The 24984-nt window shown below is 38.4% G+C and overlaps 1 protein-coding gene across 1 annotated transcript in view; it reads right to left on the bottom strand.

The window, feature by feature from the left end:
* ALK (ALK receptor tyrosine kinase) overlaps window positions 1–24984 on the bottom strand; it is a 281080-nt gene that overhangs the window by 197939 nt on the left and 58157 nt on the right. The window contains exon 3 of the mRNA XM_014277243.3: window positions 22782–22946. Within this exon, the coding sequence (XP_014132718.2) occupies window positions 22782–22946 (165 nt within the window). The remainder of the gene's footprint in view (window positions 1–22781; window positions 22947–24984) is intronic.

Below are 24984 nucleotides of genomic sequence, written 5' to 3'. Positions count from 1 at the left end.
ACAGTGTTGCTCCACACTGGCAGCAGATAGGACAGTCCAGAGTCTGCGATTCTAACCGACCCCCCTCTCCTCTGCCTCTCCAGGCTTCCTCCTTCCCTTGAACAGCTCTTGAAAATAGTTTGGTCTCACGTTAGCTTGCAGAAATCTGTTGCCACCTTCTCTGCTTTGTACCATTAATGAAACTTAGGTACAATTCCACATGCATTTATTTAGGTTTTTAAATAGAATTTTGAGAAAAGAAAGAATACACCTTCCAGTCAGTTAGCTACCATATTGATGGCACAATCTCTTTACAAATAAACTTTGCTCTTGTAGAATCTGGCTTTATATCAACTTACACTGTAAATTGCAAACTAATGAATTTGTATTAGCAGAGGAAAATGTTTCTGCTTTTACAGACTACAGCATTTACTAGTAAACAAGATTACTAGGAACAATTCCCAGTTTCCCCAGCAACTTAGTTACTTGTCTCTTACAAGGCTCATATGTTGATTCATTCGTCTCTGTGGTCCCAGTGTAATGAGTCTACTTCTAATCACCAGATAAAATTATAGCAACTGAATGCCAAGTTTTGCAAGTTCTGATATTCTGGAAAGTTAGAGTATACCCAAGTGCTGGGCACAGGACTTGGTTGTACCTTGATCCCACACCACTGCCCTACCTTTCTGCTATAGGAGCATCCCTCCCTCAACATTTTTACACGTCCTTTCAATCATTAAGCTCAAAAAAAGGATATGCAGACCAAAATCAGTATTCACCTTCTTAGTCCTCCTCCCATCTCCCCATTTTGTAAAACCACAGAGACACCCTTAAGCTGTGAAGCCAGAATTACTGCACAAGTGGGAGTCTACCTACAGCTTTTGAGCAGCGGCCCTTGTAATATATTTCCTTGTCCCTCTCATCGATGTTTTCCAAGTGCATTTTATTTAGAATAATGGGAGGACACTCATTATTTAACTTTCTAGGCACTCCAGCTCTCTGAGGGAGTTTTGTAACTTGAAAACTCCTTACATTTGCCTCTGATTTTTACCATTTATAACTGAGTTTTTTGTAGTAAGAATTATAAAAATATGTACAAGTTACACAATCAGTAGAGTATGACCAGCTAAAGTCACATTGTTGAGAAAAAGCAATGATCTGTATCTGCGCTCTTTGAAAGCTGAGTGATCTAAGAGTAATGTTATTTTATCTGAGAAATTAATTAAGCCACAGTAGTTCAATAGCAAGCTTCTGAAGTACCACAGACCTGATGTACTTGCACTCAAACTATTACAATAATGCTTTTTAGCAGATTTGCTAAACCTCACTGAAAAGGGAAGCACAAATCACCTTGCAAACTATGGAAGAAGTCCACAAAATCAGTGAAAAGCTTTGTCCAGATAAAAACCCATTTGTATAAAACATTGTAATTAAAGTCTGGCAAGACTTAAAGAAAAAAGGCAAATAAATAGCACACATCTGCTATAGACAGATTTTTTTACAGGCTGTTAAGTACCTAACACTGCTCAGGTATCTCAATCCCATGGAGATAAAGCAGAGTCAGGTTCTGAAATTTTTTTTTTTAAATAATTCAATAAACTTAGTCTGCTTTTTCTCTTTTTATTCTTTATTTTTAAATCAAGGAGAACATAATTTCCTGTATGTTAAATAGGTCTCTGCTAACATAGGATGAAGAAAAGTCTAGCCATTGAAATCTATCAGTTTGAAAACTGATAAAAGAAAAAACTTACATAGAACACACTATTAGCTTTTGGTACTCACTGCAATAAGGCATTGAAGCCAAAAGCATTTAAAAAAAAAATTCAGAGATAAAAATATCCACAGCTGTAGGGAGATATGAACGCTTGGTTATGACAACGTAAGCCATCCCTGCTGGACATGGCTGGAAGTTGGTTTTAGGTGCTTATTCCATACCTACACAACATGACAGCTTCTCCACCAGCCCCGCAAAGAGTATGATATAGCAGATACAGTACCAGTGCTGCAACAGTATCTTAGGTGTGGGGAGATACTAGGTCTGTGGCATGAGAGCTCTCACCTTCAGTCTCAAACAAAATTAGAGATATTACCATTGTCGTTCCCAAATTAGGGCCTCCCCACAGGTTACTTCACCAGACATCACCATTTACTCTCAGCCTCTTCAAAACTAGCAGGAGATTCTGGTTTCATTCCTAAGAGTTTACAGAGGCAGACAAGTCATGTTATGAAGGCTTCTCTAACAGTACAACCCACAGATACCTAAACATATATGCTTACAACAATCAAAACAAAAAAACAAGTTTATGGCCATACAGATTTTTTGTGCTTTGATAAAAATCTGTAGAATAACGAGAGAAATTTCCTACAACTTAGGAAATGCTAATTTCTCTCCCACACTGTCATACACCTCTAAGGAAAAGCCTGAATTCTTAATGAATTGATCTAATATACTTCATATTCTCATGTTTCTGTCCCAAGTTACAGGTAGGGAAAGAAAATAAAATTGAACAATAACATATTATCACACTGCAGGACTTTCAGCCAGATTTGATGTTAGACATTGCATAAGTATTCCTCCTTCTAAAAGTCCAGCCTAGTCTGACGTCAATGGTATGGATGGTTGACATGCACAAATGTCAAAGATATTAAGGGAAGTTACTTCAGTTTGCTTTTGGTTAAAGGAAAGTTGAGCCTGCCAGTATGTCTGCCCTAACAGTTGAAGTTCTGTATACCTTCAATTTATTTCTACCAATTTTATTAAGGCGATGAACAGTAAGACTTCCCTTAGAAAGATCAGATGCAAATTTCTCTGCCTTTAAGGCCATTAAAAAACATCAAGGAAGAAGCTGCTGCACGTGGGAACTCATAAAGTACTTGTTCAAAGGACAAACATGACTCAAAACCCACACTTTTACAAAAGATGGTACCATGTTCAACCACAAGAAGCATTTTCAGAATCTAAGCACAAAGTTTAACACACATATAAAACTAATCAGATTTAATTTAGCTGATAATTTCAATGCCATAATAACCTGGTACCCACAGACCTCATGCAATTACTGCATTATACTTTCTATGTTTGTCAACCCATTTTCAGGCACTAATTTACCAAATGATGATTGCTGTTTTTATGAACTACATTAGCTGCAACATAGAGCCCTTGAATTAACTTGTTGTCTTTGAAAGATCTTTGCCAGAAGTTTAGTTTTTGGACTGAAATTAATGTTTTCCTTAATTTTTTTCTTTTAAGGAAAATGGCTTGTTCTGTCTACAAAACTGATTTTTAGCAGACCAAAGGATGTTTATACAAGTTCATGCATATTTTTAAGTTGTCTTGCTCTAACTTTTAGCAAGAATAAAAAAATCCAGGTTTAGTTCATTTAAACCAGTTACCATAATTTAATTATGTTCACAATGTTGAGGATAACTTGTAATTGTAACATTTGTTCATTCAGGATAATTACACTTCTGTTAATATTTTGAAATTTCTAAGGCAGAAAAGTACACTCTTTATTTTAATTTTTCTCAGCTAACTCCTTCATAAGGATTAAATTTTCTAGGTGGATAGCCCTCAATAAAAACTAATAAATTCCAAAGAGGATAGCTCAAGCAGACGTTCAGAAAAATCAGTTCAGGTAAAATGCTGTAATGTAGCATAATTTTTCCCTGTCTGCCTGACTCCTAGCTCATGCCAGGCTGACATGGATAAGTTGTGCGGCTTTCTGTTCAGTTTACTGCGTGTTCACACAACACCTGATACTGTGAGGAGTAACGTCTAATGCCTACTTTGAGACTGTAGGACAAATAAACAATTAAAATTTCATCTTTAGTCATCACTGGACAGCAACACTCAAATTTTCAGGGCTGGAAGCACAGAATTCCACATAGTAGCACAAATGACAAAGACACTCAGCTATGAATGCTCGTCAAGAGGCCTAGCATGGGCTGCCTTGGGTTTTATTGGGATAAAGCTACTACAGTAAAAACACGTTGCTGAGGTGCTTTACACAGTTAAAATTAAAATCATAGACAGCCTGCATTGGAAGGACCCTCAAAAGATCATCTGGTCCAACCTTTTATGGGAAAGGGAGCCTAGATAAGATTATCCAGCACCCCGTCCAATCGCATCTTGAAAACCTCCAGCGACAGGGAAGTTCTTCCAGTGAATGATGGTTCTTACTGTAAAAAAAATATTTTTCTTATGTCAAGATGAAACACCTCCCAGTGCAACTTGTATCTGTCGGCCCTTGTCTTCTGCATGTGGCTCCTTGCATAAAGAGAGAGAGACTTTGTCTCCTGTAGCTGCCCTTTGAGTACTGGAGTACTGCGCTGTGGTCCCCCGGAGCCTTCTCTTCTCCAGGGAGAAAAGACCTAACTCCTTCAGTCTCTCCTCATAAGTCAGGTTCTCCAGCCCTTTGATCATCAAAATTATGTTCTGTGTAAAGAAATCAGGTCCACATTTTTGCACATTTGTATGCATTTTTAATTTCAGGGGAGGTCAAAGACAATTCTTGTCCCTGAGAAGAGCACTATAAAAACTATATTACAGCACTCAAAACTTAATTCTGTTCTTTCTTTGACTTTGTTCACTACTCAGCAAAATGCCTTCTTGTTAATTATCGACTTCATCATCGAGGGACAGTGTAATCACCAGACTGTCTGCAATTCAGGCTATCACAGCAGTACTAGCAGGGAATCTTGCACAGCACATAATTGGCCAGGTAATTAGAATACAAGATCCTTAACTGCTCAGTTACCAACTGTAAATGGTGCACCAGACAGTATTTGACTGGTAGAGGACTTGGGGGGACTAATGCACATGCCATGTGCCCACTTTTACTTCTTCATGGCACAGCTAAGCAAACAGCACCAGTGGCTTACTGCCACCCTGTTCTCTTGTGTGGTGGTGGAAGCTCTTTCATTCTGTGGTGTAAAAAGAAATTGCATTATATCAGGACATCTAAATCCACATGAAAATAAAACCATAAAACCAGGATTTCTGAAAAGCAGAGAAACCCCAGCTACTGGACAATGGCAAGTCAGAGCCGATATACTTGCATGAAACAGTATCAGTGCCAGAATTGACAGCGCTACCGTGTGGCACATGGTGCAGCACTTTGTACAGGTTCTGCATGGCCTGAGCTACAGGTGTTTTCAGTTCTGTATGAACGGACAGGTGCAGTAAACAGCCGAGCAGTTAAACCCTGCTCTAATAACTGCCTTACCACCAATTCAGAAGTTAGAACAGTAGAAACTTTCGAGCAAGAAGTACACATAACAGTAATACCAGGAAAGGCAGTACTTTCAACTGTTGATGGACAACACGAAGCGTTATGTTAAAACTAGCTAGATTACAGCTCGCTTCATTGCAAGGCTGATGCACAGCTCTGATACTTGGTAATCTTGGTCACATTTCCATGCTAAATCAATTTGTGGCCTGTATTTGCTCACATGTTCCTTGGTCAACACTTGCCCTCCTTCAGCTAGCTCTCTTCTGTAATTCAACACTTACCTTTCTTTCTTCAAATACATTTATAAACATCAGTATCTACTCCTCCCCTCAGCAGACCAATAAGGGCCATTTTGTAATCTCACCTGGTGTGGCAAGAACCCTGCTCCCTAAGCACCATTTTAGGAGCCCTTTTCTATATCTTTTCCTGGCTTAGATTTTATTTCTCAAACACAGCTGGCCAGGCTGGTACGCCGTACTCTGCATTAGGCGCTGTCACTGTTTTATGCACTGACAACAGCATATTCTGCTCTCCTGCAGAAAATCTTCGCCAGCCTCGCAGCTGACTGCTGCGGCAATGAACAGAAACTCTCAAGTCCTTCTTACTACTTTGACTTTTAGCCAATAAAACCCCTGCCTGGAACAGAAATTCTTACTATGCTCCATGTACCAGAGTTTTCATTTTCTGCTACAGTTTTTGCCTCCAGGACTCCAATCCTAAAGGCATCACATTCTTCCTTAATTTATCCACTATTACATTAGCAACGCCTCTCAATCTTATGTGGCCACGTTTATCCCACTGCTTCTGTGTTCTCTACACTGTCTAGAGGCAATAACTCACCAATTATTGTATCAGTTGGTCCAACAATCCTACACTTTTCTCACTGCTCCTCCTCCAGGAGTTTCTCTCTTCAGCTTGTGAAGAAGCCGCAGTTGCCCACACAGGCTTTCTAAACGCAACTACAATGCTTCGTTTGTATGGGAATGGGGTAAGACATCTCCAGCCACAGAACAGAACTGATAAAATTTGTTTAGTTTTTAAGAGAAGAAAGTTGTTAATTCAGGGCATTTGCTACTTGTCAATGTTCTCAAATTAAGCCTTCCTTCAAGGAACCAAAATAACAGCGTGAAATTCTTTAACAGACAAGCTCTACAGAAAGCTGCTTTCTGGATAAGAACAAAAGAAACTTTTGCAAGAAGCAGGTAATTCAATTGCCTGTTGCCTTAGCATCCTGGTTACGTTAAACCTGCACAACACAATTCTCCACTGGAAGGAGAAATCACGAGCCAGACATACCATTAGGCAAACTCAATCCTGTTTATATTATTCCAATAAATAAGAACCTACTTTTCCTTATCATTGTAATATGTTTGATAAGCATAGTGTTTATAACAGGGGGCTTGAGACCCCCTTTCTTCTATTGTAAGGTTGCAAAAGATCAAATACTGGATTCTCAATTCCTTTGTAGATGCGATTCAGCATAACACACTTTGATACAGTCTAAAAAAACAACCCTGAAGTAATTGTATACAATATTTGTCATTGAGCAAAGACAACTTGCCTTTGAGAAAGGAACTCTGATCTGAACCTGTGATAAACTGTGTATACGCTCTGCAACAGTAACACTTTCTACCAGTGTCTTAAAAATTTAGTGGAAATATAACCAATACATAAACAGAACTTATTTTCTATTCTAGGTTCATATAAATTCACCATTATTAATATAATTAGAAGCTCTATACCACAGAGTAAGATCAAATATCCTGCAGGTATTAAGTAAATTATTTCCTTAAATTAATTTTCTTTATAAGCAGCTATACTAATGCAGATCTGTCTCATGCTAAATAGAAAAAACACTGAATTTCAATAGGGATATGCTACCTTACCTTAAGGTAGTTTAGGATGTTACTCAGAAGCTAATTTGACTTAGTATAAACCATGGCCCAAACTTCTCCAAATACCAGGATGAAAACAGCCAAGCTTTCAGAGGAGTTAATCATACACATTGCACATTTCACATGAACAGGACTTGCAGGATCTCAAAACTCTTAAACCAGCAGATTTTTTTTTATATATATATTTAGCCACATAATTATGTTCCAGAGCTTTGGATAAATAACTATCTGAGGATGGATATCTTTTAAACCATATTCATTTAACAGTAACATTTTCTTGCTAAAAACCTAGACTTTTTTTGCTACCTGAATTAACACAGCAAAACCAGTTCAACTGAGTATATCAACCTTACCTTATAACAACAATTCACAAAACGTATTTGTTTACAACAGTGGCCTAGATGTTATATAACTAATCTAAAGGTCACACAAGTCAAAGCTAGAAACTTAATGCATGCTTTACAAGTTCCACATCTTCATATCATTGTTTAACTAAGTACAGTTCAAGAATGTTCTCATTAACCTACAGGAGTTATGCAAATACACGACTGTATTTTAGGATTCTTAAATCCCCTGGCTACAGTCTTCATACTTAATGAAAAAAAGAATAAAAAGAGAATTTGAGACTTTCGATAAAAAAAAAAAAAATCTGTTCTCACTGGAATCTAACAGACTATGGAAAGCCCTGATGATAATCTCAGCCTCACAAAGCTCTCAATATTCCTACTATTTCTTTTTCTAGTTTCAGAAAAAACCCACATGCTACTCCCAGTCTACATACAGTCTGCATGTCCCCTCGAGGACAAATGACTAAGACGCTCTTTATATATTTGAAGTACCTGGCCTGCCTAGAGAACCCTGTGATGTGAAAAGTTATACTTATTTCACTGGGTACTTTACAAAGTTACCATCTTTTTCATTTGCAAACCATAGCTATGCAGTCATACCAGCAGTATCAACTAACATAATTTATTATTAATCTCCAGCCCTCCAGCCTTTACTGACTACAGCATGGTTCTATTAAACTTCGTGTTTCATTGTAATATGATTTCAATTCAGTGACTCAACATGTTTACTTTGAATTAAGATTCACAACTACCCAAGACAAATGCTACTAAACCCATCGCCCGTATCATGATGTTGAGTCAGAAGAACCCGAAATAAGTAAAAGTTTAATCCAGAAGTGAACTGGGATTTAACTCTTTTCTGAGATCATTACAGCAAGACCATTCTTAATGCATTTAGCAACAATTAATTCTCAAAGCCAAAACAGCTGCACATTGCTGATGCTCTCCAGATGCAAGCTAAGGAATTAAATCATGGGATAATTCAATTGGAAAATTGCTTGTAATTATGGAGAATGCAGCGTCTGCTTGACTCCTCGTGGTGATTGGTAGTTGCTTTAAGAATAGTGAGGTACTCTGTGCAATGCATAGTGAATACAAATAAGTAGCTGTGTTAGGAGAAATCTCATTTAGTTTCACAAAGATATGGGTTTAACATTGTTAAAACTGTATTTGCTGACATTAATGATAATCCATTTTCACCGTCCCATTACTGTCATCGACCCACTATCACTTACACACAGAGCAGTAATGTTAACTTATAGCACCTTCCCTCTGAAGGAACTCAAAGTACTTAGCAGAGATACAGGATGTGGCCCTACTCTAAACAACGATCTGAAAAGGTTTGTTCTTTCTCACCTCATTTAATATACATGCAAGCAAACAGGCTTGTTCTAACATGTAATTTAAATCTCCGATGCCACAAGGCTGACAGCTTCTGGGAATGAAGAAGGGTGCTCCTCCACTTCAAATATTAAAACTCTCAGTTAGGATTCAACAGAAGTGCAGGCTACACAAAGGTCTTAGTCAGAGACCCTCTAGTGTTATTGACAACAGGGAAAAAAATCCAGAAGAAAATGGTCTTTTGGATTGACAGTCACCAGCACAGGAAAAAAGTGATCTTGTCATCTGTAAACTGAGCACATGTATTCTTAAAATAACAGGATGATGCAGTTTTCTACTCTGTCTTTGTAAAATAGTCTTACCAGAACTGATCCTTATTAGCATTTCAACATTTTGACAGTCTGCTGACTATTTTAAAGTCTTGCTTATTGGCAAACTGAGGGACAAAATGGCTGCAGTATGTGATCATAGTCCTACTGAGTCAGTGATAGAATGGGAAAAACACCTAGAAATCCTGACTTCCAATTTCGTGGTTTAATTATTAAAACATAGAGCTCTTAGCTTATAGAAACCCAGCTATGGCAGCAGTGGTTCCTATGACACATTATATTATCTGCCTTAGCTACTGGTATGTTTCCCTGAATTTTTTTCTCTTTATTTTAAAAAGCATTAACAGAAAAACCATTAGGGAATAAAAGATCAATTATTTACAAGTGGCTTCACAAATCAATCATCCAATATCAAAGTTGAAGTTGTTATTTTTAGCACTATTAACTACACAATAATGAAAATCGATTACAAAGTCACAACCCCTCATTAAGTTGCTGTCAATTAAGGGAAAATTCCTCTAAAGCAATATTTTTTCTTTTTAAAAAAGTGATTGTAAAAAGGTTCTCATCAATTAAAGAGCCATCTGGTAATATGGAAAAGGTGATCAATTATCTCCTCGTCTCACTGCTAGTACTTTGTAGACCAAAGGTGGTGCAGGGGAGAAATCCTTATCTCCACCCGAAAAGGAGTAGGAACACCATCGTGTTGGGGCCAGTGACAAGTCATTCTCCTTCTATCAATATGTTCTGTGGTGACCAAAGCACAGGTCTCCGTAGCAGAGATGATACGGTATCAAACAGACAACACGTTCTGTGAACACCACATTGCAAAGAAGCAAGCCATGTATTTCAACCTAACAAACCCCTTAAGCACATGCTCTAAGTATTTGAGTAGTCCTAAGAAATACAGAGAAGTTCTTTGTGTATTTTATTGTCACACAGCAGATACTGGCCCTCAGCAGGACTGAGCCCTACAGCAGAGTTTTTCCAGTAACCAGATATGCTATGTTTCTACATGACGCACCCCCTTTGCTACTCTCCTAGTCTTCCCCTCCCTGAGCTATATGCCATTGGCTTAGGTTTAAATTCCAGAAAAAAAAATATAAAAATGGTGAGTCCCACCAATCCTTTCATTCATTTTCCAAACTGCAAAAGAGTTTGCAAAATATGTTACTTCCCTCCTGAACCTGTTTCACAAGCTGGCAGTACAGGCTGTCAAGCTGCCGTTGGGCTAAGTTGCTGGTCTATCACTAGCTCTGTAAGGGATCAGTGATGATTAGCTGGAGATCACACTCAGAAACACCCTGTGCAGAAACAAACCTCACTCCAGCCTTTCTTCTGTCCCTGATCCCACGCAGGAAGTGTGGAACATCCACGCACATAACAAGCACTCATTTTCCTCAAGTATACAGAGATGGGAGAAAGTGGTGCAACATTGCTTCCTTATGCTACCACCCCAGCTGGCATCTCTAAGTTAAGAAAGGCATTGCACCCATGTTAAAAAAAAAAAAGAAAAAAAGAAGAAAAAGCTGTCACTATGCTTGCTCTCACCTGCAGCAAGGCTGCCAGCGACACCATACACATCTGTATGGCCTCATGACAGTGTCAGGTGCCAAGGAACATCCCAGACTTCAGCTTAACATGATCTTTTAGCCAAATGATGAGAAACTGGGAGCTACTTCAGCAATTTCTCAAACAGGCCCATTCCAAATACACCTGGGCTAGCAAAATGCCACTTCCTGCGGTTTGTATCCCTTCATCCAGCAAACCCAAGATGCTTTCAAAGGAGAAAAAGAGGACAATACCTGTTAAAGATCAGAGGAGGGAATCGGATGATGCTTTTCAGAAAATGCAACCAAAAACAGAACAAGGCTTTGATTACACTACAAGAGTGAAAGGGTAATCTGTAGTTCACTAAAGTTTCTGCAGTCAGTATTATGAATAGTTGTTTTAGCAACAAGAAATGATTCAGTAACTCAGTTTCATTTAAAAAAAAAAAAGTTTGGCTTGCTGATAAAAGTAGTGTACCAAGCAATCAACAAGTTAATTTTTGCAAGTAATTTAGATCATTCCTGCTGCAACGCCCATTAACAGCTTCACACTCAGGGTAATTCTTTGATGCCCCACCCTCCCCAAGAGTTACCGGCTGTAACATTGAATGCAATCAATTCATACCTCTAATGCAATACATTCACCTGCCCACCCACAAAGTACTCTGAAATGTATCATTTAAACATTCAGATTTTAAAAAAACCAAACACATAGTAGAGAGCAGTTAAAACTGTTGTCTGTAATGTGAGTCTTTTCCATAGATTTAATTCCATAGATTAAATATGACTTTGCAATTGGATTTCTCATCACTACAAGGAAAACCTGAATGCTGATCCCCAAAGTTTCATCTGCAGTGAAATACCCTTTAGTCCTGTCACCGCATCCTGGCAAATGCCTGCTGTACAATGGAACAGGAGGTTTAGTGTTAATAGAAGCCCAAATTCAATTTCTATACAGCCAACTTTTTAACTTTTAGTTCTTGAGTTTTCCTTGATTTTTAAGGCAATCAAGAATAACACTCTGAATCCAAGCACCACAAATATTCCAGAAGTCCATATTCAATTCACGACAAAAATCACTTGAGCCCCTTGGCCAGCAAACACCTACTGTTAACCATTCATTCTGCATGCTGCCTACAGACAGAACCGCCTGCAGCAGGTCAAACAGCAACCTTGAAAAGTCTTGGAGGACATTTTAGTCATCCTTCGCCTCAAAGCCATTCTGATCACTACTACTTCTTCATGATGTTTACAGGTAACTGTGATCCAGATTTTCTTTTCTCTAAACAGGTGATCAATTCCTTCAGCAAAGCTAAAACTCCTTCTACACCTCTATTCACTTTTCTCCAGGGATGGATGAAACAGCCAGCTACCTACACTACACGAGTATTCATACTTAAATAAATGTCTCTAAAGAAAATTGCTATTAAAAATGTTAATTGTTTCTGTTCACTCAGCTGTTGCCATTAATTGCAAATAGTTTGTCATCTTTACTAAGTAGTTGTTTTTACAATCTGCTCTTGCTTAACAGATACTGCTTTGGCTTGGTTAGTCTTTGGAAAGGTCATTAGTTTAGGTGGAAGCCATCATAGTTTACAGTATCTTATTCTAGGACTCTTTTTTTTAACCCTTAATTGATGATAAAACAAAGATTAATTAAATTGTTTAAACTGTTAATTCTTCAGGAATCTTGATTTGAACATTACATGACAAGACTAAATATATTGCCCTTAGCCAGCTGGATAGATAAACCAACAAGTACAGAATTTAAATGGTTTTGCACTAGTGTGTAATTAGGCAGTGTGGCTAACAGAATAACTTTTCCTTTTCCCCCAATCTAAGAGAGTTCAGTACATAAAATTCCAAGCTCTGTAAACTTTCACCTGTGAAGAAGTGACCTTGCTGACATGCAGGATCAACTCAGGCAGGCAGAGCCTGCCCCATCCACAGTTGGCAGCCTGAAAAGCTGTAATTTTCTAGGGCAGTCAAATATAAACCATCCTCTGCCTCCTCCCCAAACACTTTCACACCTTCAGGAAAAAGACTGAGTGGAATTAAACCTGCATCATAATGTTGTTTTAACATGGCCTTTTTATCTCCTTCAGTGCTCTGAAAAAACACCTTGAAACAAGAACATCCTTGAACCTTCAGCTGCTTAAAATCAATAGTGGAGTTCTGCAGCTTAGGCTTTTCTCTGATAAACAAAATTACTGTGACAGGTGAAAAGGAGTTCTGATCTAACCTTTATTATCCTGTTTATGTGCCTTGCAAGGTTCCAAATGACTGCCAGAGATGACTAGCTGTGGTACGCAGCAAAATGCTTCCCTTCATTGCCTGACCTTTCCACTTTCCCACTGGAAGCACACAAAAGCATCAAGATGACCCACACTAAAAGCAACATACAGAGTTACTGTAGTTCTCTCCTGCATCAAGTTTATTATTTTTAACACAGGCAATGGCAAGCAACAAGCCTTCTGGTTCTGCTGTTTGCACACCTCTTCAAATCTGGAGAAGTCTACTCATCGTCTTGTTTACTTGTGTTTACAGCAGATAATTTAGAAAGACAGCCTCTCACTGTGTGAGAAGAGTGGGAAGATCTGCTCACAGCCACAGAATAGGAAGAAGTAAAAACGTAGAACAATGGCTAAAAGCCCACTATCACACTTCTTGAATTCTTAAGGAAATGCCATTTACAATTAGGTGGTGCTTGCTTCTCTCATCTCTTGACACTGGAGCATTCAGCTAACAAAGCTGACTTCCATCTGGGTTTGCAAGTGATACGAGCCATTCATATTGAGCCAAAATGAATTATTATTTTTTTTAATAGTCTTTTTTCATTTTAAAAAAAGAGAATCACTTGTATTTATCTTTTTTACATTCTGTTTATTTAGGGAAGGTGAAAGACAAAGGTCAAGCATTTCTAGATTGCTTGCATTTGATAGACAAGAAAGACTGCCACTGAGACTAAAGGGACTTACCAGGCCTTAGAGAAAGTGATTTCTTTACAAGGAGAGGGATGCACAGTGTCATTCACTGCATGGAAAGGCAGTGTTGCTCAACATAGGAATGGGGTCTATATGGAGGGCTATACTCTATTGCTCCCCTCAGTGCACAATCTCTGATACACGCAGGTCTGGAGAGCGAGAGAACATTCTGGCAAATCTGGCCATAAATTTACTTCCCTTTCCTGCTCTCCCAGGATGGCCATTCTCATGTTCATACATTATACCATCTGTTTAATCACTGTGCTCTCAAAAAAAGCAAACAAAGAAAACTGATGAAACTTCAGGGATAGCTTCTAACTCATAATTGAATGGATGATTATTCATTAGAATCTAGGCAAGTTGCTTGGGGCTACCTAAACAGGCATCGCATGGTATTAAGAAAAATATTTTTTTAAAGATACAAACCCATTCTCATTCAGTATCTTTAACACTGCAACATTCTTCGGTTACTTTGAATAGGATAAATTAAGCATGCCCAGTTCAAGCTGCTATAAGAGAAAAGTTGAGGATTATACAGCTAAACTCACAGGTCCTCTTCCCCTTCAAGGTAAAGGTAAATGAAACTACTTTGGTCAGCTCCAACATTAACAATTCCTGAGAGTAAGATTTAACCTCTGAAGGCGTGTCTGGGGAATACTTGCAACACCTCTGAAGTAGTACATGTAATTGTGTCTTCCCAAAGATGAGATACCATGCAACCATTAGTACCAACATATCCATCCAAAACAACACAAATTTAACCAGAAAACCAAGGACAGAAGTAACAAAAATCTATTTTATCTTTCCTTACCCAAATTTACTTCTCTAGATTACGCAAAGTGGTCAAACTGTACTTGGGTTTAGCTTAGCCTGCCCTAAGATCCTGACTGAATCATGATATTTTCTCTATCCCAGTTCCAAAGCTGTTTAATTAGTTGTGCTTTGCTCTTGGCAAGAGTCACAGCAGTAAAACCTCTCAGCTTTCAGAGTTCTGTGACTCTTAATTCAGTCAAGCATAGGTGTGTAAGATAGCTACTGCAACACAACAGACACATTACCACTGATGCGAAGAACAATAGCAAAAATATTCCAGTTCTCGTCAATTTACTGATGCTTTGAACATAACCTCACAGAACAGTTCTGTAGAAAATCCCATATGATGATGTCTTTTTATTATAAGTGGGCTGAGCCAACTTCATGACAAAAATACTGTAGAGCAACAGGCACCTAGCAGTTAGTACAGGTTAAGGTACCAGAATTTTGGCATAGCTAGGAGCACAACCCACCTTGGGCTATTGATTTAACCACACTGTGCTTTAGTTTCTCTTTGATGACATGGAGAACACTTCTCCCAACTCTTTAAAACCATACGAAGTGCCTTATTCAGTAAGGCATTCTCAGAGCCTTATAGGTAAATTGCTAAAGAAGCACAGGTTATTGTAGTAATTGGCAACAGATTTAATTAGGTTATGGTTGGTAAGGAGTGGAAATATGCGGCCAAGTGGCTTGCTCATACTCCTTTATCATACATTGTATTTTTACATACAGAGCCATATGCATGAGCTGTCACTGGCACGGTAACAAAATACACAGAAAATAGAGGTAGCAGGCAAGTGAAAAAAAATAAAACTATCAAATAACAATTTTTTAGTTAATTGACTATTCTTTGCATAAATATGAGTTTTCTATATTTGAAAAGTTCAATTAAAAACTCCCAAACACAACATATGCATGGATGTACACAAGCATTTGGGGATAAATAACACTGCCCCTACATCACAGAGGAAAAAAATAATAAACGTGTGTTAATCCAGTAGTCTTTTCCTATAAAAAGGTCAAACACAGGCAAAAGCAGGTTATGCTTCCCTCCAGCTGTCCTTTTAATATGCCTCTCATCTCACCAAGGAGAAAGCGTCTCTAGGAGTGAGAAAGAGACCATTTTACAACCCATTTATTCTTCATTGTCTATGCCTTTTCTGATATACTTGTTGAAGTACATTAGTCACAGGCATGCAGCAAGCCATTAGACCATACTAACATCTGATGCACACTGAAATTAATTTTTCTTTTTCAGCTTGGGGAACAGAATGCCTCATGTTGAGTTTGCATGCAAGTCTTCACTGAATTAAGGAATGAACAAATAAGATTTCTAAAATCAACAAACCCATGTGCTTATCCACAGTCCATATAAATACATACCTAATCTATAAACAAACACTGTCCTACAGTGAGACAATAATTTGCCTCTTTATAGCAGGCTCATTAAAGGGAAATAATTTTGCAATAACAAAGCACAAGTGTAGTACTAATGAGAAGAGCAAGCTGCAAAATGCTGAGAACACCTGGTCCATTTCTTGTACTGTCAGAGTATAAGCTGGAATCTGACCATTATAAAAAGTCTGGTTTTTTATTATTATTATTTCTTCACAGCCCAATAGACTCTGGAAGAAAGTTTGGTTTGCGTTTAGTGTATTAATGTTGTATAAATTCCTATGGGACTGTGTTGTAACACTTGATATGTACATGTTGCCAAGTATCAAAATTTAAATGAACTAGAACAGACAGAACTATTCACTGTAAATAATATATTTTATTTTTAAAACCTCTCTATTTACAAAGAACTTGATAGTCTTCCCTACAAATCCATAAATCTCTCGTTCACAATAAGATCCATAAAAAATTTTCAGTCCATGTGTTGCTTCCAGATCTCACTTAATTCTTCTACTATTCTACTTGTGGTAAGTAGCTGATCCTTCAACTGAGTTTTTTCCACAGACTCAATGGCTAAATCTTAAAGAGGAAAATAACTACCAGAAAACCGAATCCCGCTTTGGCTAAATAAAAGCGTGAAGTTTACAAATCTTCATGGAATACCTATAGCTTATCTGAATAAATAATACTTAATAACACTAAGGTGGCATCATACCATAGCAGTATCTTTTTAAGGACTATTCAACCATCTGGACTGAATCTTTGCAGACTAGGACATTCCAGATTGTTCTCCAGCATTAAAAAGAGGGGGGCAATAAACAACAAAAATAAAGTTTTTTGTTAAAATTTGTGATAGGTTCAAAACCACTTTTCTTCAAAAACAGAAATTCTCCTGAGAATACAATTCTGGGCTTTTTTCAGACCCATTCTGTCAAAACCTCAAACTCCATGTAATGATTTACTAAAGAAAAGAAGAAATAGCCTGACTTCTTGTTTAAAAGACACATAAGATAGATCAATTCTATGAGATCAAGGTGTATCCTCAAACCAGTCTTAAGGATTAATGTAGAGGGAAGATTTTTGTCTGTCCAGCATAAGCCCAGCTACACTCTTTACCCTTTATTCTTTCCCCAGGTAAATAGCTATCTTTTCAGAAATAAGTTTTTCTCCCCAATTTTTAGTGGAATTGTGTTACAAGTGTTTTTCTTCTTAATAGTTCTACATGAAAAATAACTTCTCAACTACTTACTTCTTGCAAACCCGCATTGATTTATACTCTACTGTTTTGTTAATAAAGTGATAATCTGAAACAAAACAGTATTTATTATCTGCCTCATTCTTCTTTGTCTGAGGAATCATAAATTAAAGTCAACAGCCATGTTATAATCTTCAGTTCATTATCTCCCATTTGCTAATATGCTCGGTACCTTAGCCTTGCTCCGTTTCTTTAGTAATAATTACAAAAATAAAAACCACATTAATGCAATGTGCAGATACTTCTTATTTTAGAACTTATGTAAAAGCTTTTCAACTAATCAGTGGCTCGTTAGGACACTGTCCTCATTCATCTCCCACTTTCCCTGCCATCCCTCATTAAAGTTTAATCTACATTTTCCATTAAGGAGTTGTCTCAATTGGTGTTCACATTGGCAGGGTGGCTTATTACTTGACTCTTGTTTGAAATGGTGGTCATACTGCCCCAACTTATCTCCGAAATTTTTATCAGGTAGCTGCATATTTTCATGGTCCTGAAATCTTCAGATAACAGAAGCAGAAATTCACTCACTTTATCTAGAATCACAAGATTTAAAAGAGAGGCACGCAACCTGCTTGCATCACCATAGTCAGGAGTGGTCAAGCCTCTAATCCTTCTTAAGTTTAAATCTGTATTTACGGTTGGAAACAGATCACACTGACACTTGATCAAGCACAGATGTGGATCCAGTTTGTGTGTACTTCTTTTGGGTCCAGCTGCGGCTGGTCCCTCCTTCTTAAATACACAAGATTAAGTTTCTACTAGTGGTTTCTCTCTTCCTCTTCCTTGTAAAATTTGAGTCTGAAGGAAAGCACAACTGTGCTCCCAGGTGACAGACCACAATTACTGCCCTCCACACGTCCACCGGCAACACAGCAATGCAATGTTGCTGACAGGAAGCTGAACCAGTGGAGAAGGAAGGAAAGCAGGAAAGAAGGAAGGAAAGCCAGAAGGAAGATACAAGCACTGCAACGAGGTAGCAGGAGAGATTAATTCTGTCAAGGCACACTTTCTGATGGATGTTAAACCACATTAGGATACTCAGAGCTGTATCCTAGAGGCCCCCATAGCACAGAAAACCCTGGGTTTGAACCAAAGAGTTGAGAAGCACAGAATTTATAACTCATTTGACCCATCTCAGGTTTATCAACGGCAAATGACTCTCTGACTTGAGCATGACAAAATCCATACATCCACACAGCTGCAAAGTGTAACTTCCTTGGTCTACAGACTCTGCCATTCTAACCACAAAATGGGTTGTCTAACCTGCCTCCTTAGGAAATAATGCCCAGTTGCAAGATCTCCAGTTCCTTGGATTTCATTACAATAGACTGCAGTACATTTGCTGGTATAATCTATTATGAAGGATCATAAATAATTAAGAATTAATCACACTTGTCAAAATAAATAAATGCAGTCAGTGTTGCAGAATGCTTGAATTTTTCATAGCATCTTTTTGCTTATTCATGAATTAAAAGAAAAGAAGTCTAGTAATTCACAATGGATTGCCTACTCATTACAGTTCATACAGGCTTGATTCAGATCCCAACGCTGGAGGTTTTCCTATCAATCTTTGCACATCAGTGGAGTTTTAACCTTAAATCTCTGATTCTGCAGAAAGTTACTTAAGTTTGACTTGGAAATATTAGTAGGTCCAGCAGATCTTCACGTAGCATGCAAGGCCCAGCTGGCAGATACAGTAGTGGTTCCATCACCCACTGGTCCACTTATAAGATGGCGGGGAATGGAGGAGAGCGAAACATTTTAGCACAAAATTTTCAACCCACTCCCCACCCCCTCCCCGCAAAGTACCTCGATAGCCTTCCTTCCACAGCCTTCTAAAAACAGACAGTCCTGCAGTTCTTCATACCAAATACCCAATATTTTTGCATGATTTCATACTATTTACAAAGCTTTAACAGAATAGCAAATAATATTACATGTTTAAATAGCACCTTTTCTCCGCCTCTCCAAATTGGCCTGCAACCCTCAGTGCATTTCTCTACTTTTTCAAAGGGAAGAAACAACTGGGCTGGGAGGTGAGGGGGACTCACACCACCACACCAATTCTACCAGCACAGACCAAAGATCCATTAACTTCAGACATCTGGCTCTGAAAACGGACAGGTGTAGATATATAGGAAAGAAACATGGACATAGAGCGAGCAAAATGTTGTACTTCCCCACCACTGGCCTTCAGGACTCTGAGCCAGAAAAAGTATACTTGAGAATCTAATAGCTGTAACTGTTCTTCTTCCACGCACATATCTTGTCAATTTGCATACCCACAGAAGGTTTTAGCACCAAAAATACCCTGTGGAGAAAAGTTCCACAGTTTTACTGTTATATACTGAAGGATCTCCTTTTGTTTTGAACCTGACATCTACTAATTTAATCTGATACTAGTCAATTCTGCATTAGAAGAAATAATGAATATTCTTTCTGTACTCATCCGTTTGGTGTTTTAGAGAGACTTGGGAGTTTATAAACCTTTACACATATTTTATAAAATTCTGTGATTTTTACAAAACTCTGCCTTGTATTCTTTCAGATGTCTCTTGCAGGGCAGGGCAGCCCTAGTTAATTTAAGTGTTCCTAAAAGACAGCCACTACATACTTTAGATCATCCATGTTTCCATTCTTTTAATAACTTTCCCAGCTGTACTAAATAATTTTTTGATGCATGGGAACCAGAACAGAATGCTGTATTCTAGATACAGCTGCCCCACACATTTATACCACAGCATATTGTTCTTATTTTCTGTTCTCTTCCCAGTAAGTCCCAACATTGCATTTACTTTGCGACTGCTACTGAGCTGATGTTTTCCCAGCTCTATTCTTACCCCATAATCAGCTTAGGTGATTACAGCCAGCTCAGAATCTGTCCTTATATATGCCAACTCTGTTACTCCCACCACCTCATTTCAAACAGTCCACGCTAAATTTCACCTGCCACTATTATCCAGTTAAGCATCATTTTTCAATTCCTTGCAAACCAGACCTCCAATCTTTTACCCTGAATAACTCAGTATCAAACACCGCCACCTCACCGTCTATCCCTATTCACAAGGCCAATGATTTTTGTGACACAAGATGCTGAGCATGCCAAGTGAGCGGAGCACTCTGATGTGACTAACCAGATGTTGAGACACCTGAAACTAGTTCTACCTTTAGGTAGCTTGATCCATGCTGATGTGTTCCGATTCCTTGAGACTGAGCTGTATCATGCTGTGGAGACAGGGGCAAAAATACAGTTCTTCCAGTGTCTCTCTCTGGGAGATGTACCAATGATTTCCTACTGAACCTTTTACAGAAACTTATACGAAGCACAATGAATCATTCCCAAGGCATTTGTTTCTATCAATGTCTTGACATGACTTGATAGCCAAGTGACAAGGATGAGCTAAACCATCCCAAAATCTAGTTATGCTATCTGTTTATCTCTGTGCATTACTGTCTGCAAAGGAGATGAAATGAGATTGAGATAATTGGAAGTACAATTTGCAGGAAACAGTGGGGGTTGGAATTACTGGGCTTAATTATTTCAGATTGAAACAGACCACACAACTATCTGTGCCAAGCAGCTGTAATTAAAGTGATTTAAAATAGAGAGATGCTAGCTCCAAGTGTTGATTTTCAAATGAGTCTTTATATACACAGGAGTTACAGTCATCTATGAGTTGCAGACCTACAGGCCTATTGGGGGGCTTAAGAGAAAATTACTACTAAGTCCAACATGCCTGATCATTTAAAAAAAAAAAAAAACAAACAAAAAAACCCCCAAGCAAACAAGAAAAAAATAAACCACCCCAAACAACCTACCCTGGTACCCCACAAATCTAAATCCACTCAATCAATGTGACACTGGGTACCTGCCCCTCAGAACAGGTGAAAACAGAATACAAGATTCAACCTAAATTGCCTATATTCCAGATGAAGAAAAAAACCCTAAAATTTTGGTCTTAGAAATGGAATTTTATCCCAATAGGCAATTGGAAATCATCAACTGATACTACACTGAGTTTTGGGCTAAGCATCAGCCAACAGTCTCCCCTTCTTCTGCTTTGACAGACATATAAAGCTGAATACAGAAAAAGGTACAGCTTTGCCAAAAAGAATCCAAAACATACATTGATAACACGCAGCACTGCTCTTCACCTGGCACAGTATTTTATTTCTTCATGGGTTTTCCCCATTTTTACCCCTATTCCAGGAAAGTGATAGCTACTCTTCCCTATTCAAAGCAAGCACATTTTAATTCCTAAACTTCAGCAGCAGCTACCTTACACTAGAATTTAAGAAAAAGGAGAACAGCAGCAAACATTCTGATTTACCTCAAACTTTTGCTTGACTGTATCGTTGTAGCAAGAAATTTGGTATGCGCATGTATGTTCTTTGATGTGAAAATTAGAAGATACTCGCATGCATCACAAATGTGGTCCATCTGCTTTACACACTACACAGATCTCACCAAAATGACTGTTTGCTGATCAATCAGTACTCAAGCAATGGGCCTTAGAAGTTAATTTATAATGGCTATCTAGAGAAAATTACTGTACTATTGATATGGATGAGAAAACAGAATTAAAGAACATGCACGAAAGTGGCATTGAAACTTTTCCTGAGTATTTGCCTGAACATAAGAACTGTTACAAGTAGTCAGACTGCAAGCTGTCAAAGTCAAATGCCATCTCTGACTGGGTCCAGTTCTGTTCAACTTAGAATGACCTGGATGAAGGGACCAAGTATACCCACAGCAAATTCGTGGATGATACAAAACTGGATAAAGCTTGTAGTCCCAACTCCCTCGTTTCCATTTTGTAGCTTCATTCTCATCAACACCACCTGACCCTCACAGGAAGAGGTTTCAAACAGGTATTGCTAACAGCAGGAAGGACATTAAGAATTTATCTGTGTTCCCAGCAGGATTAAAAGAGCACAAATACATCTAAAAATCTCTTTGGAACTTATAATCTTAATGAAATACGTTGCTGTTCAGACATGATGATGAGCAGAAAGAATAATTCCAACAAACCAAATTTTCTTCCAAGAAAGGAGAAAAGTCTGTTGCACTCCCCTCTTTTCAGGCTTCCCAGCTCTCTTTAGGAGACAGGAACTTTTTTCTTATATTAAGGGCAAAACTCCTCTTTTGTTTTCTTACCAAACAGAAAACCTAAGCCCTGGACACAAGGATATTGCCTAAAATGGTCTGCAAATAAGCAAGCAGTAAACAGGACCTAGAGCAGAGTTGAAATCACACTATTTTATTCATCTCTCCCAAACACTGAATGAACTCAAACATAGGCACCGTAGTACTGTTCTCATCCAAATACCATCCAGGGCATGGGTCAGCCTGAATCAGATTTTACACAATACTATATTTGATAATTTGCTTCCCATATATATGATGCAGATTGCCTTTAGACAAAACCAGATCTTTCATATGCAGAATTACTTCCTTTGTTTGCCACACTGTTTGCATTCATTGTTTGCTGCAGTAAAAGGATTATAGCTGTGTTATTATTTTAGGAGGACATGTTTGTTTGGGTGGGGTTTTGGATTTTTTTGTTAGGGATTTGTTTGGGGGTGGGAGTAAGGGTGTTTTGTTTTTTAAACTGAACACTACACTGAAGGCATCACATAGTTGTACTCATCTTACCTTTAGGTGTATTCTCAGAGTGATCTCTCTCTGGCCCATCTGGGATGTTTAGCTGTGAGATCTCCTCTGCACTCACTCTGAGCCAGGTGCTGTTGGGGGTTTCCTGATCTTTTGAGGTAAGGGAATATTCCAGCTCACAAGGAGATTCAAAATTGCAGTCAAATACTGGAAAAAGAAAACAGACATAGAACATACCAGGTTAATTAAATCCAGCTTCCTCTGTGCTGGAAGGTGTGTATACACACATGTGTATACACATTCATTTTACACTTTATTAAGTTAGGGCTTGCTTCTTTCCATAACAAGGTAGAAAGAAATGGAGGAAGTCCACAAACAGACAGGCAAAAATGTGTCTGAAATGGACTGCACAGAGAGGTTCATTGTGGAGGTAGCAACAAATCAAGAGGAATGCCCAAGAGCCAGTAATTTCCCTTCAGATAAAAGGGCATCATAGGCTAAAGCAGGGAAAGGTATCATCTAGACTGAAAAGGAAATAGCTTAGTCAATTGATAAAATCAGACAGAAAACCAGCCTCTTCTGGGATGCTGGTTCAAATTCAACCAGGACCATTATCGTACAGACTGTTAACATGCTTCATAGTCATGTTCCATATCAGTGCGCATGACACTCTGCAAAGCAAGTCATACATCCTGGGCACATGGGACATGCTGGTAGCCATAGCGACTGGACCCTCAGAACAACCTTCTGACCCCCTGGGTTTGAAACGCTTTACTGAGGCAGCAGAAGCCTGATCTGGTGTTGCAAACTGTAGCCTCCAGGCAGCACAACCAACATCTGCCTCCAACACCGACATTTCTTTCTGAGATGTTTCTTTTTGAGAAACCAATTACCTTGCCAGTGCAACGGTGATTCACTTCCCAGTGTCCAATTTACTATCACACCATAATTCATGTTGCTTAACACAACACGCAGCGATAACCTGCACAGATTTTACTTTTAATCATCAAGATTACTAAATTTTCTGGAATGCCCTGTATATATTTACTTTTGTCATCACAGTCAGCACTCAACATGATATTCTGGAAAGTAATGGAAAGAAACTGTTTCTAAACTAACTCACTATTTCTGAAAAATCTAGATCCATTTGAAAAAGCCCAACAAAAAAAAATCCAGGTCTTTGGAGTTTTCTACACTGTCTCCTGTTCTGCCATAGCCATGCACGTGGAAAAAAAAATCTGAATTTACATTAGTAAAATTAACTATTTTTTTTTTAAATTTCAATTACATTCTCTATTAAACATCTAATTTCTTCTTAGTGTGCACAGATTTATGTAGTTCAGCCTATCCTCCTGGTGATATAATATTTTCTAATCTGAAGGTTAATACCGTTGCCCTCTCACTATACTCTTCCCAGCTAATTTGCCTTTTTAACAGCAAGCTAGAAGGAGCAGAGTCTATTTTTCCAGTTTATATTTGATTTTCTTAATAAGGTGCTTTATCATTCACTCAGCTTTTTGAATGCCTCACAACACCATGGAAACCATATAATGTAAGGAATCCATATGTCACAAGCAGCAATAACAAGGATTATACAGATTTTCTTAAATTTGAACGCACAAGTCTCTAACTCTTCAGGCCTCTATAGTATCAATATAAATTTCATGATACATGAAGCACACTTCAATTTAGGCCACAGGGAACAGTGGGTATATTCATGCTATACAGCTTACTACTGCAATATCATACCCAAACCTCAGACCACTTATTTCTGGTCCCTTAGATGTTCTTTACAATAAAGGAAAACCCAACATTTTTTTTAACCCTATAAAGTGTTTAGAGTCTATTAAACTTTGTCTCAAAGCCCAAATAGGCAAAAGAGGAACCAAACTCCCAACTACATGTTACAGAAGACAGATCATCGTTACTGTGTAGTTTTGTTACCTTCAGTAGCACGAGCTTTAAGGCACTGTCAAAAAAACCAGCAGGGGGAGAAACACAGCTCATGCAAGGACAGAACCCACAGGATGACATAAAGCAAAGTCCAGGCCAAGGACAACACGTGGCAAGAGCAATCATTTCAAATCAACTATTCCATTCTTTGTGGGCTTCTCTCTCCGGTCAGTCTCTCTTATTTTCGTGAACTTTTCCAGCAGTCACTGCTTGCTTCCACTCCTCTTCTGTGCAGCTCCTGGGAACAGAAGCCTTTGTGCTCTCTTACCCCCAAGCAGAGAAGCCCTTCATG

The sequence above is a fragment of the Falco cherrug genome, chromosome 13 (assembly GCF_023634085.1).
Source record: "Falco cherrug isolate bFalChe1 chromosome 13, bFalChe1.pri, whole genome shotgun sequence".
Taxonomy (NCBI): domain Eukaryota; kingdom Metazoa; phylum Chordata; class Aves; order Falconiformes; family Falconidae; genus Falco; species Falco cherrug.
The sequence above is the reverse complement of the archived record's forward strand: the minus strand, read 5'-3'. Positions and strand labels throughout refer to the sequence as shown.